This window comes from Oncorhynchus tshawytscha, linkage group LG08 (assembly GCF_018296145.1).
Source record: "Oncorhynchus tshawytscha isolate Ot180627B linkage group LG08, Otsh_v2.0, whole genome shotgun sequence".
NCBI lineage: Eukaryota > Metazoa > Chordata > Actinopteri > Salmoniformes > Salmonidae > Oncorhynchus > Oncorhynchus tshawytscha.
The window spans coordinates 43,242,598-43,259,346 of NC_056436.1; the positions used below are offsets into that span (position 1 = coordinate 43,242,598).

Here is a 16,749-nt window from a genome sequence, read left to right on the forward strand (position 1 = left end):
ACCGAACTGAAACGAATGACCAGCCGGCTTGGGTTGCAACTCTAGATTTGTGTCGGGACTATATGAAATAGTATGAATACATTCATCAAAATAATGTTTTTAATGAAAATATGTCAATCATTGTTTGAATATGTTGGTAACCCATTTTTTAAAAGTGATAATGCCCTCGAAGCCTCGACTTCGTCTCGGGCCTAACGACATCGGTGCCAATATATCCTCTAAACACTGGCTTCTCAGGCATTGTCACTAATGCGGGCACTAACATCTAATGATGGCTTCAACTTGGCTTTACATACAAATCCTTCCATTACAAAAGGGACCTGTTTTGGCGGGGGCTTTCTCATTTATAAAAACTGGGATGGTGAGATTGTTACCACTATTCATGTCTTTATAATGTGTGCCTGCGTTGGTCACAAAGGCTACAGAAAAATCACCATGCTTGCATCCAGGCAAGTCCTCATTATTCTCATATATTTTAGAATGTACTAATAATTGGAATGTCAATGCATTGACAAGGCCCCAAAAAATGCATTATTATTAGTGGTAATTTCCAACTTCTTTTGGTTCCATTTTTTGGGGGGGGGTGGTTCTATATTGGGGGTGTTCTACAATTTTTTTAACATTGAGGTCCTTGAAAATTACAATTATGTGCTTGAAAAAGTCCCTGAAAGTCCTTGAATTTGACTTGTCAATGTATGCATGAAACCTACTTAAAGGAAGTATAGTCCTAGGCCAATGTTGTATAGGTGTAGTTATGGGCAATTTGCATATATTCCTCTAAGTACACATGTGGAACTGCATAAAAATCATTTTTGGTTTTAAACAATTTTTTGGTTCATCCCAATGTCACACATTGGCCCCATTTATTTATAGAAATACAACCAGTTGCATATGTGGATAATGAAATGTCTTCTTCAGTCTGGTGTAGAAAAACCCCTACAACATGATAAACATTCAGAAGGGAAACTTCATATTCATCATCTCCAGCACCACCCCAACATCAACTTATGTGAAAATGGTGCGTTTCTATGTTTTGTCGTAAAAAAGATAGATCATTGGTGTGCATCGTCTGATTTTGACCAATTGTAAGTGGGCATTGCCTACTAATTGGTCGATGTCATTGGAAACAATTATCTTTCTCAATGTTTTTATCCCCACAAAACATAGAAATGTGCCATTTTCACATACAGTATGTTGGGGTGGTGCTGGAGATGAAGTTGAATAATTGTGAAATTTCTCTTTAATGTGCTGCAGAATCTTTAATAACAATATATGAGCAATATTTGATACCATCAGATACACTACATGGCCAAAAGTATGTGGACACCCCTTCAAATGAGTGGATTCAGCCACACCTGTTGCTGACAGGTGTATAAAATTGAGCACACAGCCAAGCAATCTCAATAGAGAAACATTGGCAGTAGAATGGCCCATACTGAAGAGCTCAGTGACATTCAACATGGCACCGTCATAAGATGCCCCCTTTCCAACAAGTCAGTGCATCAAATTTCTGCCCTGCTAGAGATTCCCCGGTCAACTGAAAGTTCTGTCATTGTGATGTGGAAACATCTAAGAGCAGCAACGACTCAGCCGCGAAAAGATAGGCCACACAAGCTCACAGAACGGGACCACAGAGTGCTGAAGCACGTAGTGCGTAAAATTTGTCTGTTGGTTGCAACACTCACTATGGTTTAAACTGCCTCTGGAATCAACGTCCACACAAGAACTGTTTGTTGGGAGCTTCATGAAGTAGGTTTCCATGGCCGAGCTGCCGCACACAAGCCTAAGATCACCATGTGCAATGCCAGGCATCGGCTGAAGTGGTGTAAAGCTCTCCGCCAATAGACTCTGGAGCAGTTGAAACGCGTTCTCTGGAGTGATTCATCACGCTTCACTAATTGGCCGTCCGACGGTCGAATCTGGGTTTGGCGGATGCCAGGACAACACTACTTGCCGAATGCATAGTGAGAAGTTTGGTGGATATATAATGGTCTGAGGCTGTTTTTCATGTTTCGGACTAGACCCCTTAGTTCCAGTGAAGGGAAATCTTAATGCTAGAGCATGCAATGACATTCTACACAATTCTGTGCTTCCAACCATCTGTTTCAGCATGAAAATGCACAAAGCGAAGGCCGTACAGAAATGGTTTGTTGAGATCGGTGTGGAAGAACTTGACTGGCCTACACTGAGCTCTGACCTTAACCCCATCAACTGTCTTTTGGATGAATTGGAACACCAACTGCGAGCCAGGCCAAATCACCCAACATCAGTGCCTGACTTTACTAAGGCTTTTGTGGCTGAATGGAAGCAGGTCCCTGCAGCAATGTTCAAACATCTAGTGGAAAGCCTTCCCAGGAGAGTGGAGGCTGTTATAGCAGCAAAGGGCTGACCAACTCCATATTTATGCCCATTTTGGAATGAGGTTTTCAACGAGCAGGTTTCCACCATACTCATGGCCATGTAGTGTATATAGTAGAGAATACAATAATTAGCTACAGTAGCATTAACACTCTCTTTCTCTCCTCTACTTGTAGCTCTATCGAGGCTCTACAGAAGGGGGCGTGTGTGAGCCGCCCCAGAGCCGAGGAGATCTACCGCTGCCTACGCTACTCCTGTGACACCACCCTGATGACTACAAACACACCCGGGAAGAACAACCTTTAACCAGCCATCACTGCTTAAATCTCCATTGACACTGATCTAAGGTCAGGGTGGCCCTTTTCCCTCCTAATGGTTACTGGTTAGGATTTTGGGAGAGTATACCGATCCTAGATCTGTGCCTCAAGGACAATTTACAATCTTGCTCTTAAACAGGACATCTAATGGCATCATGGCCTTGAATTGTGTTCATTAGTCACCAAATGGAATAAAGAATACTGAATAAGGGATGGTCTACCTGGACTTCACCTTCGTTCCCCATTACAAAATGAGTATTTCTTGCACATTTGATATAAGACTTGACAACGGACACTAAGGTGAATGTACGGTATGATGAATGCAAGTTGTAAGTACTCGCTCCCTCCTATGTAAAATGTATAAGTGCATTTCTGTTTTGTTGAACAAATATTTTCAGTTATTACAATTTCTGTTCAAATAATGGAGTAATATCTTTGTGTTCATATTTTGTAAAGAGATCAAATATAAGGTTTTGATTGGAGGAATAAAAATTCACAATTTTTCTGTAACAAAATCAAATTCACAATGAAATCAGAGGTATTTGTTTATTATTTGTTTACGGTCATTTGATTCGGTCAAAACACATTGACAGATATTATCGCCCAAGAATACAAAATGTCTGTCTAGTCTCTTCGCATTGCTGAGTCTGGCAAGACTAGTCTGTCTGAACCACAAGGGTTCACCCTTTCATTACATGAAGAAGACATAACGACAGAGTAGGACACGTCATTGGTCTTTCCCACATAAAAACATTTGACACTCTGGGGCGAACATGCACTATGGAGTCATATACAGTACCTTCTGAAAGTATTCACACCCCTGGACTTTTTCCACATTTTGTGGGGTTACAGCCTGCAATTTAAATGGATTACATTTAGATGCGTCACTGATCTACAGACAATACCCCCATAATGTCAGAGGGATTATATTTTTTGAGATGTCTACAAATTAATAAAACATTTAAGCTGAAATGTCTTGTCAATAAGTATTCAACCATTTTGCTATGGGAAGCCTCAATAAGATCAGGATGAAAAATGTGCTTAACAAGTTGCATGGACTCACTCTGTGTGCAATAATAGTGTTTAACTTGATTTTTAAATGAGTACCCCATCTTTGGGGGTACAAATATCTGTAAGTTCCCTTAGTAGAGCAGTGAATTTCAAGCACAGATTCCACCACAAAGACCAGGAAGTTTTCCAATAGTTTGCAAAGAAGGGCACAGATTAGTAGATGGCAACAAAAAAAAGCAGACATTGAATATCCCTTTGAACATGAAGTTATTAATTACACTTTGGATGGTGTATCAATACACCCAGTCACTACAAAGATACAGGCACCCTTCCTAACTCAGCTGCCGGAGAGGAAGGAAACTTCCCAATAGGTGCCCTTTTTTTTGAGGCTTTGGAAAACCTCCCTGGTCTTTTTGGTTGAATCTGTGTTTGAAATTCACTGCTCAACTGAGGGACCTTACAGATAATTGTACACTTGAGGTACAGTTATTTAAAAAAAATAGTTAATGTATTATTGCACACAGCGATTCCATCCAACTTATGTGACTTGCTAAGCACATTTTTACTACTTATTAACTTATTTAGGCTTGCCACAAAAGGGGTTGTGAATAATTGACTCAATAAATTAGTTTTTCATTCATTAGAAAAAAAATCTAAAAACATAATTCCGCTTTCACGTTAAGGGGTATTGTGTGTGTAGGCCAGTGACAAATCAAAATTTGGTCAATTTCTTAGGGCTGCAGGTAGCCTAGCGGTTGAGTCAGTAACCAAAAGGTCGCTGGTTCGACCTAGAATAAAATATACACATTCTTTGACCTAGGTTGCCTTCAAAAGCAATGTCTGCCTGTTCTAGAGCAGTGACTGTTCCCTTCGGTTTGAGTTGCCTATACTAGATGGATATAGGTTGACATTTTGTGAAATAGCACAGTTAAATAAAAATCAAACTGGATGGACATCGGAAAGAGGAAAAACGTGTATAAGATGTATAAACTGAAGGTTTATTAGTTTACTCCAATTGGGGGATTGATGGTGTTTGCGGGGGGAAAAAGTATATTCTTAAAAATGTATATATATTTACCAAAAATATGGGGGATTGGAAATGCAGACAATTACATTGATGGAAGCAACAATCTTTCTGCAATAGTAAGCTGATCCAACCCTTAAAAAAGATACTGTGAGTGCTAAGGCCAGGATTTAATCCGATCTGGCGCCGTTGGCAATGCACCTTTTTTAAAAGGCAAATGTTCCAACGTTCACTGTAAACGCGTTGCTGCACAAGCTCGGCTTAGTCGGAAATTAAATTGAAATGGTGCATAGCCGACAAAGCACAATCGTATTGCATCCTGACCTTTGGCAGACATACTTTGTTACATTCTTGTCTTGAAAAGACATGACAAAGGACACTCCTATTAGATAGGTTTTTATTCAGCCATTTCTTTTTCCACATATTGCTTTGGTTGCAAGACATTAAGACCTATAAAAGAACAAACATTACACGTACAAAAGAAAAGTTACTTGCCCTTTTCAAGCACCTGAGCCCTTCTGGACTCTGGCTCTGATTGGACATATGCCATCCAACCTGTACAGTACAACCAATGCTGATGGTTTTCTGTAACAGTAAAACATAGGAAGCAGCATTCCATATAGTTGAGTTGCCCTTGTGTCTACGATCACACTTAAATTGTGCCATAAAATAAATAAGACGAGAGAAAGCACTGACCCCAATATAGTATACATCATCCAGTACGTTACTCTTGTACAAGCAGTGTCATCCAGCATATAGAAACGAGTTATTGGGAAACGCATGCACGTGCAATTCAATTTGATATCCAGTGTTGGTAGTTTAACCTCTCCAGTGAAAGGATGCAATATCCTTAATACATTTGTTTACATACATATCATACTTGTAGGATCATTTCTCAAATCATGACATGTACATCATTCAATATTAAGTTGGTATGTAACAATCAGGCTGATTTAATTCGCTACATTTTCTAGGGACTGTGCTGCCTCAAATACAATATAATGCTACTGTAAAAAACACTTGTCCTGAATCAAAACAATTCACTTATTTCGCTGTGCAATATGGTCGTGCCATTTCATACTTAACACTGCAATAATTTCAGCACATTTGTTAATGCCGAGTGTTTCAGTAAAATAAGGTGCCACCTTTACAAGGTCTGGGACATGATTGACTTGATGCCCCTGAGTGTTTAAATTAGGATTATCAAAAAGAACTAAGAGTTGTGTAAATCAGGAACCAGTTTGTGCAGACGTCGCACCCAACTCTAATGTCCAATGGCTTTCCAAAATGGTTACTCAAGATACTCTTCACCCGTGGGCCTAAGGCTCCGTTCACACTGCTCGCCGTAAAAATCTATGCAAGGAAGTCATTTCATTGGTCCTAGCCAGCAGAATCATTGATTAGAACGAATGAAATGGCTTCCTTTCTGGCATAGTTTTTTCCCTGCAAGCAATGTGAACAGACCCTTATGGATTCCAAACTATGTACTCGAAAATAGGACTCCAGAGTTGGTCTTTTCATCGGAAAGCTTTACTTGTGTATACAGTACAGCATATGTACATATTTTCAGACATACATACATATAAGCAGGGTTGGGTAGGTTAATCCGTTAATTACTAGTTTACATGTGAAATTCTAAATCAGTCACGTAACTTTTGGATTCCTCAAACTTTACTCTGTTACTTTCCCCTTAAGATGATTAGAAGACAAATTAATATTACCAATTGAATGACATTATTGCAGGATAAATCAATGATAAGGGCTGGCCATAATGGATGTTGCATTTTAATGACAAAGTCTATAGGCATCTGCTAGCAGATACCCATAGTCATGGGAGGTAGTTTCGCTAGCCAAACTTCCTTCATACTGGACACGGAAATAAGAATGGTATCCATGAGTTCCGGGGAAGTAGATCAAATCTTTAAGTATCCCTTTAAACTTGCTGATTTGAATGTCAAGAGAAAATGGAAAGGAGTCCGATTTCCCCGGCCCCAAACATCCTTTCTGAATTCAAAAGTATCAAATCTGAATACAATAATTTTGCTGGTAACAGATTAGTTTGTTTTGTTACATGTAATCCGTTACTCCAACCCTGCAATATAAATATACTAAGCTGTGCATAAATACATGTATACAGGTGTTTTGTTTGTAACCAGGATGACCAGTTCAGTAATGAGTACTTTTTCAGTGTGATTGCTTCCAGTGACAAATTAATTCACCAAAAAAATAAAACTATTGAGAGAAAAAAAAAGCTGCTCTGTAGAAAACCAAGGGTCAAAAATGGACACGTAAATATTTACAACCGAAGTTTTCCAATCTTAAAATACATTGTATAAAAATATCCTTTGTCGAGTGGTCAAGTCACTCAGGTCTCAGCAGCTTAACTGGTGCACTGTGGGACCACCTCCACTCCAGTCAGGGTCACCAGAGCAGAAGCACCATCTTCCCCAGGTCACAGGCTTGAGGGCTGGGCCTGCTGTGGGCTCGCAGTGAGTGAGGAGTGGGCAGGTAGGGGCTCGCAGTCTGTGATGCCGCCCTCGTCGTTCCGCATGTACATGAGGAACAGAGTCACGGTGGCAAAGGTTGTGGCGTTGACTGGGAATGCCCGAAGCAGTGTGGAGGTGAGGCCACGCGTGAACACCCGCCAGCCCTCCCGCTTCATGCTCTGACGCATGCAGTCTGCAATGCCGTTGTACTTGTTGTGGCCACCCACGCCGTCCGCCTGGAGCCGCGATTTTATGACATCCACAGGGTAGGTGGAGATCCACGAGGCGATGCCCGACATGCCGCCGGCAAACAGCAACTTGAGGATCATGTAGGGGTCGTCGGGCTCGCAGCCCAAGTGGCGCGTCAGGACATCGTAGGTCAAGAAGTAGATCCCAAAGCCCGGCGTCTCACGGACCAGCGTGGTCACCATTCCCCGGTTGATTCCGCAGAAGCCCTCCTTCCGGTAGATGCGCACCAGGCAGTCCAGTGAGTTTTTGTACAACTTCTGCTTGGATTTCCTCTCGCCCAAGCCCTGCAGCTGCATCCGTGTCTTGGCCAGCTCCATAGGGCAGCAAATGATGCTCTGCAATGCCCCCGCCGATGCCCCAGCCAGGAACTGGTTGAGCGGTGTGTCGTGGCCCAGCCTGCGCATGGCGTTGCCCTGGACACCGAACACGATGGCGTTGATGAAGGTCAGGCCCATCATGGGGGAGCCGATGCCTTTGTAAAGCCCTGTCATCTGTGGACACACAGCAGAAAGAAGGATCGAAGTAATAAGGTAATGAAGCTGAATAACTGGGGATAAACAGTAGTTTTGGATAAAGGTATCTGCTACATGGCATATTTATTATTATTTAACCAAATCACACTTTCACTACAATAAATGCTGTTCAAGGCCAGACTCTTTATAAAGCAATGGTATAATTCTAATGTGCTGCATATGCCGCTATTCTACTCCTTTAATGATGATATAGCTTAACACTAGTACTCCACCATTGGGGGAATTCCTAATCACGACAAAAAAAACAGGTTGAGGCAGCCCAGCAGAATCTACCCCATTAAAACCTGGTGCAACTCCCAACCTGCGTGAGTGATAAGGCGGTTCTCTTAATTTAGCCGCGCAGCAGGCACAACGCTCCGATTAACCCTGGCTACTGATACCTCTCCCAACCTCCTCCCTCCAGACTGGCTGATAGGCTCTCTGCTAGGCTGACGCACAAGACTGTAACGAGAGACACTTGAGTAGAGCCCTGTTCTAACCAATGGTACAACTGTAGTTGGCACTGCACAGAGCACATGGCAATGCAGAGCCAACCACCTTGAAACGGATTCATTCGAATATGAAAAGATTTCACCACTGGTGACTACCCACGCACACACACTTAAAAAATAAAATAGTGTTTCCCCACTACAGCAGTCTCAAACGTCCAGCCCGTAGGCCACATCAGGTGAGTTCTACAGACTTGGTACTGTGAGGAACTTGAGTCGGTCATGGTGGTGGTCGATACTCACAGACTCTTGTCGTACGATAGACTGGAAGCAGTGATACGTGCCGCGGTACAGAGGTCTGTCCACACTCTGAACTTGGAGTCGTACCTAAAAAAAAAAAAAATGGACACCTCAATGTTTGTAAAAAAAAAATTTTTTAAAGCACAAAGACAATACTGCCACATTTAATAATACAAAACACAAAGGAAAAGGGACGATACATGAAAAAGTTACTTTTGGCAAATGTAGTGTACTAAGGTATGGGATTTGGGTGGTGAAATGATATATATATATATATATAAAAAAACAAATAAGTATTCTGTGCTTGTACATCTAGAGAATATTTTTTACAAAACACGGGGGAGAAACAGAAGACCTTGACCGTACTTACTAGCTAGGTCACACATCCGTGCAGAGGTAGATTATCCCTCATCTACAACAAAGTGACACTTATGCTGTTAAAGACAGCCCTTCCCGTTCAGGGATCAAAATCAACATGGTGTCCCTCCCTCGGCGCCTTTGTATTCCAAATTAGTAAAAAGTGTATGAATACAAATCTTGGGAAAAAGGTGTAAAGTACAAATATCCTGATACGGGTTGTAACTTGTTGCTTAGAGATTGAGTACACATTCGAAGATTCAGTGTCGGCAAATTACAGCTCTTAAGACTAATTACATGTATGAAAATACGATGAGGCTTGTACTGACATTTTTATAATAAAACAATTAAGCCTACTGATTCTTAGGTTTCCACAGCTATATAATATGCATTTCATGAGGCTATTTTGAGCCCAAATAACTTTATTGCTATGACTGGTATAACTTTACTAGAAATGACCTTAAGGAACAAAGTCCATGTTTACCAAATACTTTGCCCTCTGCCTTGACATGTCCCTCCGTCAACCAACCCCATGTCAATTCTAGGAGGCTTTCAACCCACAAAAAAATGTCTCAATGTCTCCAAGTTTCACCATAATTGTAAAGCCCTAGTTACTTCAACAAATGTATATCTGAAGATTATTTTGTTCATGTGATTTATTTACATCTGCCCCTCATTTTAAGGTCAACCCTGTTATGTGAACTGTCGTTTTAATATGGGTTTCTCAAAAGAAACATTGAACATCAAAGTATATTCATAGTGTAAAAGCAGGTGGGCTGGTTCTATCCCTTATGGGCATTTTCTAGTGTTTTGTGGGGGAACACTGAGCAGGTCAAGCATAACGTTAACCCTGTTACCCATAGACAGAAATGTTTTAGCAATCACATTTTTTTTGTGAAGCTTGCATTCAATTTCCACTCCCTGTTGCACACAAGCTTCCGGTACCCGCCCCGGGGATTTATGGCTGATTTAAGATAATTGTTAACCCGGTTACTTTATTTGGCACATAATAGGCACTTACTATAGTAATTTTCATTTAACATCTTGAGATGGGGAAAAAGTGTTTGAAGTTTAGAATGTGCTTTTTATGACCAAGTAAACAAAATAAAAATTGAATAGTTGTGCAGATCAACACCTTTAAAAAGCACAATATAGGATTCAAACAATAACTAAGCATTTTCCCCACTTTATTTGGTAAATAACTGAGGAATGGGGCAGGAGAACAATTTTACCACTCAAAAACAGACACAGGGAATCTCACACATGGATGCAAAGACTGAACAGCAATGATAAGAATAGTAGTTTTAACCATGTTTTGAAACGATACAGTGATTGCTTACAAATAATAAACCAAGGTTATATTTTGGGTTCTGATAGGGTAAGACCAATGCTCATGAGGAATTTCTAAGTTACATTAAAGAATCAATGGCTACAGTTGAAGTCGGAATTTGACATACACTTTGGTTGGAGTCATTAAAACTCGTTTTTCAACCACTCCACAAATTCCTTGTTAACAAACTATAGTTTTTGCAAGTCGGTTAGGACATCTACTTTGTTGGAAAAATTACTTGTGTCATGTACAATTGTTTACAGACAGATTATTTCACTTATAATTCCAGTGGGTCAGAAGTTTACATACACTAAGTTGACTGTGCATTTAAACAGCTTGGAAAATTCCAGATGTCATATGGCTTTAGAAGATTCTGATAGGCTAATTGACATAATTTGAGTCAATTGGAGGTGTACCTGTGGATGTTTTTCAAGGTCTACTTTCAAACTTGCTTGACATCATGGGAAAATCAAAAGAAATCAGCAAAGACCTCATAAAAAAAATAGTAGACCTCCAGTCTGGTTCATACTTGGGAGCAATTTCCAAATGCCTGAAGGTACCACGTTCATCTGTACAAACAATAGTACGCAAGTATAAACACCATGGGACCACGCAGCCGTCATACCGCTCAGGAAGGAGACGCGTTCTGTCTCCTAGAGATGAACGTACTTTGGTGTGAAAAGTGCAAATCAATCACAGAACAACAGCAAAGGACCTTGTGAAGATGCTGGAGGAAACGGGTACAAATCTATATCCACAGTAAAACGAGTCCTATATCAACATAACCTGAAAGGCCGCTCAGCAAGGAAGAAGCCACTGCTCTAAAACCACCATAAAAAAGCCAGACTACGGTTTGCAACTGCACATGGGGAGAAATATTGTACTTTTTGGAGAAATGTCCTCTGGTCTGATGAAACAAAAATAGAACTGTTTGGCCATAATGGCCATCATTATGTTTGGAGGAAAAAGGGAGAGACTTGCAAGCCAAAGAACACCATCCCAACCGTGAAGCACGGGGATGGCAGCATCATGTTGTGGGGGTGCTTTGCTGCAGGAGGGACTGGTGCATTTCGCATAATAGATGGCATCATGAGGATGGAAAATTATGTGGATATATTGATGCAACATCTCAAGACATCAGTCAGGAAGTTCAAGTTTGATCGCAAATGGGTCTTCCAAATGGACAATGGCACCAAGCATACTTCCAAAGTTGTGGTAAAATGGCTTAAGGACAACAAAGTCAAGGTATTGGAGTGGCCATCACAAAGCCCTGACCTCAAACCTATAGAAAATTTGTGGGCAGAACTGAAAAGGCGTGTGCGAGCAAGGAGGCCTGTAGACCTGACTCAGTTACACCAGCTCTGTCAGGAGGAATGGGACAAAATTCACCCAATTTATTGTGGGAAGCTTGTGGAAGGCTACCTGAAACATTTGACCCAAGTTAAACAATTAAAGGCAATGCTACCAAATACTAATTAAGGGTTGTAAACTTCTGACCCTCTGGGAATGTGATGAAAGAAATAAAAGCTGAAATAATTCATTATCTCCTATTATTCTGACATTTCACATTCTTAAAATAAAGTAGTGATAATAACTGACCTAAGACAGGGAATTTTTACTAGGATTAAATGTATTTGGTGAAGGTATGGCAACTTCCAACTTCAACTGTATATATTAACTTAAGTCCAAAAATGCATGGACCAATCCCAGATTGACCCTTTTAATAGACTGCATTTAATTAAATCAATATCAAACAGGCACCAACTCTCATCAACAACTCTCCAATCCATTAATATAGAACTACATCACCAACTCTCCCACACACACACACACGTGTCATTGACAATTGGATATACATAAGGTTATTCTTGAAAGTTGAGGGCGTGATGCAAAGTAGCCTAGTGGTTAGAGCGTTGGAATAGTAACAGAAAGGTTGCAAGTTCAAATCCCCGAGCTGACAAGTTACAAATCTGTCGTTCTGCCGCTGAACAAGGCAGTAATGTAGGCTATACTAACCCACTGTTCCTAGGCTGTCATTGAAAATAATAAATTTGTTCTTATCCGACTTGCCTAGTTAAATAAATGTAAAATAAAAACATTGGATTCATGTGATATAGACCCCTAAATGTATCTCATAATAATGACTCGTAGTAAGATTTTTTTGGGTAGCGGGAACAGTATTTCCATTGATGTCACTAGGTCAGAAAACAGCCAAAATACCCACGTTTGTGTGGTCTGGGGAAAAAAAGTGCTGTTTATTATTTGTAAGTAGTAGCCGAGAAAATGTGGTTCTTAAAATGTTTTGATTGGAAAAGAGCATGCATAGCCTATTTAATTCTCTATCAAACGCTGTTGGTCATTTGTCATTCAAACTCGCCCTTTTGACGAGGCTTAATAAACCCCACGGTAGCTAAGAAAAATAAACACGTGCCAGGCATTTGCCAGTGAGAAAACATAAACCCACCTTTACAGTATCAAAAGGATGGCCAACCAAAACACCTGCAGCACCTGAAAATGACAAAGATCTGTTAGTAAGCACTTGCTTGTTGGAAGCAGTTGATTTCTGCTAAGTAATGTAGGCTATACTAAGTTAAAGCCATGTGAAACTGATAGGAAAAACAAACCCTTAATTGCAAAACAGGATAGCATAGAGAGTGGTGAATAACACTACAGTAGAGAGCATGGAGATGCATTCCACTGCTTATCAGTCTTTGATTTAAGTTGCAACCACTGTGAGGTATTGTTGCAACAGTGGCGGGTGCATGTTTGAATATCAAGTGCATCACACACAAGAACAAACAGTCTTATCTGGACTGCCATCAACAGTTGTTCACTGTACCCTTGTCCTTGACACCTGTGTGTGTCACAGGACTAAACCTGCGTAGGGCAGTTTCAGATTAGAGTACATTAGTCTGACCCTCACTTGCAAGACATTATCTGTAGCTGAGACAGTATCACAATAATGCTCAACGATATAGTTTATTAACCAATAACTTTGTACCAACTTTGTACCAACCAATAACTCTTTGTAGCTAGTTAAGAAAATAACTTCCTGTGGAGAATAATTTTAACAATGTAATTTAGCTAGACAGGTCCTATTTCACAACGCCTCTAAGGTCTAGAAATACAACTAGTTTAATTTTGTGTTGGGGGTACTCTTAAAAATGAGTACCCCCGTCTGAAAAATCTGAAGATTGTACGTTACGTTAGTTCACGTCACATTCACCAGTTTTCACCATGCGAAGTTGGTGCTTGAGGGACTGCCCATTGTACCACTCCCAACTATGAGCACATAGTTTGGATTGAAATGAATGTAACGTTAATTGTTTGGTTGTGAGAGAATTAAAAGGTTATCAACCAGATATATTCTATAGCTAAGAAACCAACAGGTTTAGCCAGCTAAGTACATGTAATATGGCGAGTTAAACAACAATGGGGGCAAGAAAGTGCTAGACTAGTGGACAAGACGCTCACAGTACTCAGTATTTTTCCATTCTTTGTTGGTAAACTTGCGCCATCACTAGGCACATTTCTGCATTAGCAAACTAACATAGCTAGCCACGAATCATTAAGTAAATTCAAAACGATTCCAACGCGACGCATTTGGCAAACCCTTTCCATGACTCGGTGCTGCTGCTACGTAGCAATCATTGAAGCAATATATCTAAGGGTGTGCTTGCTAGCTGGCTATAGTTTAAACTTACCTCCTATACATCCTGCCGCAAAGTCCAATGTAAAGTCCATTCCCTCAGTCTTTGAATTAATCAAAAGATTGCTAGCGGTCAGTGAGCCTGTATTTCTTCTTCGTAGCACAAGGGGCTAGCCAATTCAAAGGTCTGGCTTGGTGCAATCTTGCAATGCTTCAAACTAGCCGAATAATTTAGCTAGCTATCAGTTTCCACCTGTAGTTTGATGGCTGCATCTGTAACGTTAGCTATCTGCTAGCCCGATCTAGTCTCCTCTTGATATAGAACAGTTAGCGAAGTGCTGTCGGTGATATCACTGGCTTCCCAAGCGAGCTCGTGAATAAGCTAGATAAGTAGCTTAGTGTACATGCTTTAATTTAATAATTTAATTGAGGCTCTCCCAGTTAGCATACTTCCACCGGCTGTGTCTTCTATTTCTGTATAGCCTGTGAAGTTCAAAGCCCATTTTGAGGAAGCATTTAGCCCAATCGGATTACTGTGACGAAGACAACACCCCTACCGCCCCCATACTCAGTGACTCGATGTGATTTTGCATGAGGTTCTGTTCAAAAACTGTGATTACAGTACTTTCGAGTCCAAACAACTGATTTATGATCAGCTCTCCCCAACCTAGTCTAACTAACCGTTTACCTTTAGTATAGGTTAAGGGTCAAATATGGTACATTGTTGACCAAGACACATTCAAGATTGCAACGTTTATAGCATATTAGACATTCTGAAAAACACTCACAAACCAAACATTGTATAATCAAATGTATTTATAAAACCCTTCTTACATCAGCTGATATCTCAAAGTGCTGTACAGAAACCCAGCCTAAAACCCCAAACAGCAAGCAATGCAGGTGTAGAAGCATTTCATTTTAAGTGGCAAATGACTAACAATGAAGAGGCAGCCTACAGGGAGGAGGTAAGGGCCCTTTCGGAGTGGTGCCAGGAAAATAACATCTCCCTCAACAAAACAAATCGTGGACTTCATGAGAGAGCAGATGGAGCACGCCCCTATACACATCTACGGGACCACAGTGGAGAAGGTGAAAAATGTCAAGTCCCTCTGCGAACACATCACTGACAATTTGAAATGGCCAACCCACACAGACAGTGTGGTGAACAGTGCCTCTTCAACCTCAGGAGGCTGAAGAAATGTGTCTTTGCCCAACCGAGCCACGGCCTGTTCACCCTGCTACCATCCAGAAGGCGAGGTCAGTACAGGTCCACCAAAGCCGGGACCAGGAGACTGAAAAACAGCTTCTATCTCGAGGCCATCAGATTGTTACATAGCCATCACTAGTCGGCTACCACTCGGTTACTCAACCCTGCACCTTAGAGGCTGCTGCCCTATATAGACATGTAATCACTGGTCACTTTAATAGTGGAACACTAGTGACTTAGATAATGTTTACATACTGTACTGCTTTACTCATTTCATATGTATTCTATTCTACTGTTTTTTAGTCAATGCCACTCCGACATTGCTCGTCCTAATATTTTATATATTTCTCAAATTTGATATACCTCACCTCCACTTTAGAAAGTGATAATATATCATATTATGTGTTTATTGTACTGGGAACACTGATGCGCTATATCCTTGCCTGTTGAGTAACAATTGTACTGTATTATTATCCTGGCATCTTTGGCATGAGTCCTGCTTTTTGATCCCTCTTTTTTGATACTGTAGTGATTCGGTCAGTGACTCCATGTCATCCACAAACAATCTCTGATTAGTCTTAATTCAGACACAATTAAAACATTATTTATATAATTATTACTATTACGATGTTTGTTGCTGTATGGTTACATTCACACAACAATGTGATTGTTGTGGACTGTCAGATTAATATAATAGTTCGATTAAAACGTTTACATGCTTTGCAAGAAGAACGGTGTTCAAGAAGAACGATTTGTCCCGTCGTAGCTCATCCTCAACTAGCCTACTCCATTCATATAGCCTACCTCTTTCAGACATATGGAATGTGGGGCCTTGAAAGCGCCTCCGCTACCGCATGTTTGTTTGTCTGAAAGGGTATACACTACGGCTTTTTAAATGCCGCCACGAAACCTTCTTTGGAGATACTGTAGTTTCGAAGAGTCAATGAACGGGCATTTAACTTGTCTGCAAAGGAATGCCGCTTCTGAATAGTGGTGGGAAGCAGAATCCAAAATAATCGATTCCTCAACTCCTTGCCCGGTGTCAACTCCCATTTCTGGGTGTCAAGCTTCAGATTCAGTATTTTTGCAACGGAGGAAACCATTTTCCGTGGTCTATTTCGAGAACACAAACTCTCGCATCTTTCACAGCAAAGAAAAAGCGAGAAAGAGGAGATTGGAGGGGCATAGGTAGGCATGTCGGCCACCAGGCAGACAGTCAGAACTGTGCACCGGAAATCAAAATATGTAGGCTACGGGTATGGGGTCAATTTCACGCCATATGTATTAAATTCAAAATAAAATAAATCGTGAACATGAAAAATAAAGTTGAGAATGTAAACATTATATTTTCGAGGACGGATGAAATAATGGATGCTGTGATCAAAAACCAAACAATTGAAAGCAAAATGTATAGAATTGTAAACAAAAATAAGACCTCAAAACCCCAAAACTTGTAAACAAATCATTTTAAAGCGAGAGCAAAACTATGACAAATGATTT

The 16,749-nt window shown here is 40.6% G+C and overlaps 2 protein-coding genes across 4 annotated transcripts in view; one reads left to right on the forward strand and one right to left on the reverse strand.

The window, feature by feature from the left end:
* The window catches only part of fancm (FA complementation group M), a 69,088-nt gene extending 65,881 nt beyond the window's left edge, over positions 1-3,207 (forward strand). For all 3 annotated transcript variants that reach the window (XM_024429714.2, XM_024429715.2, XM_024429716.2), the window contains exon 23: positions 2,535-3,207. In XM_024429714.2, the coding sequence (XP_024285482.1) occupies positions 2,535-2,664 (130 nt within the window). In that variant the 3' untranslated portion in view covers positions 2,665-3,207. The remainder of the gene's footprint in view (positions 1-2,534) is intronic.
* A 1,886-nt stretch (positions 3,208-5,093) lies between these two features.
* Positions 5,094-14,576, reverse strand: LOC112256444 (mitochondrial basic amino acids transporter). Its single transcript, XM_024429713.2, has 4 exons — positions 14,098-14,576; positions 12,858-12,901; positions 8,710-8,793; positions 5,094-7,936 (listed from the first exon to the last, which is right to left on the reverse strand). The coding sequence occupies exons 1-4, from the start codon at positions 14,135-14,137 to the stop codon at positions 7,163-7,165; spliced, it is 942 nt and encodes a 313-aa protein (XP_024285481.1). The 5' UTR covers positions 14,138-14,576; the 3' UTR covers positions 5,094-7,162.
* Positions 14,577-16,749: the final 2,173 nt, after the last annotated feature.

What these genes read in the sequence shown, in the direction of transcription:
- LOC112256444 (XM_024429713.2), bottom strand. Translation starts at nt 14,137, where the DNA reads ATGGACTTTACATTGGACTTTGCGGCAGGATGTATAGGAG. An exon ending in TGCGGCAGGATGTATAGGAG is followed by an intron (nt 12,902 to 14,097) that starts GTAAGTTTAAAC and finishes TGTCATTTTCAG; the next exon opens with GTGCTGCAGGTGTTTTGGTT. An exon ending in CTATCGTACGACAAGAGTCT is followed by an intron (nt 7,937 to 8,709) that starts GTGAGTATCGAC and finishes GTGTGTCCACAG; the next exon opens with ATGACAGGGCTTTACAAAGG.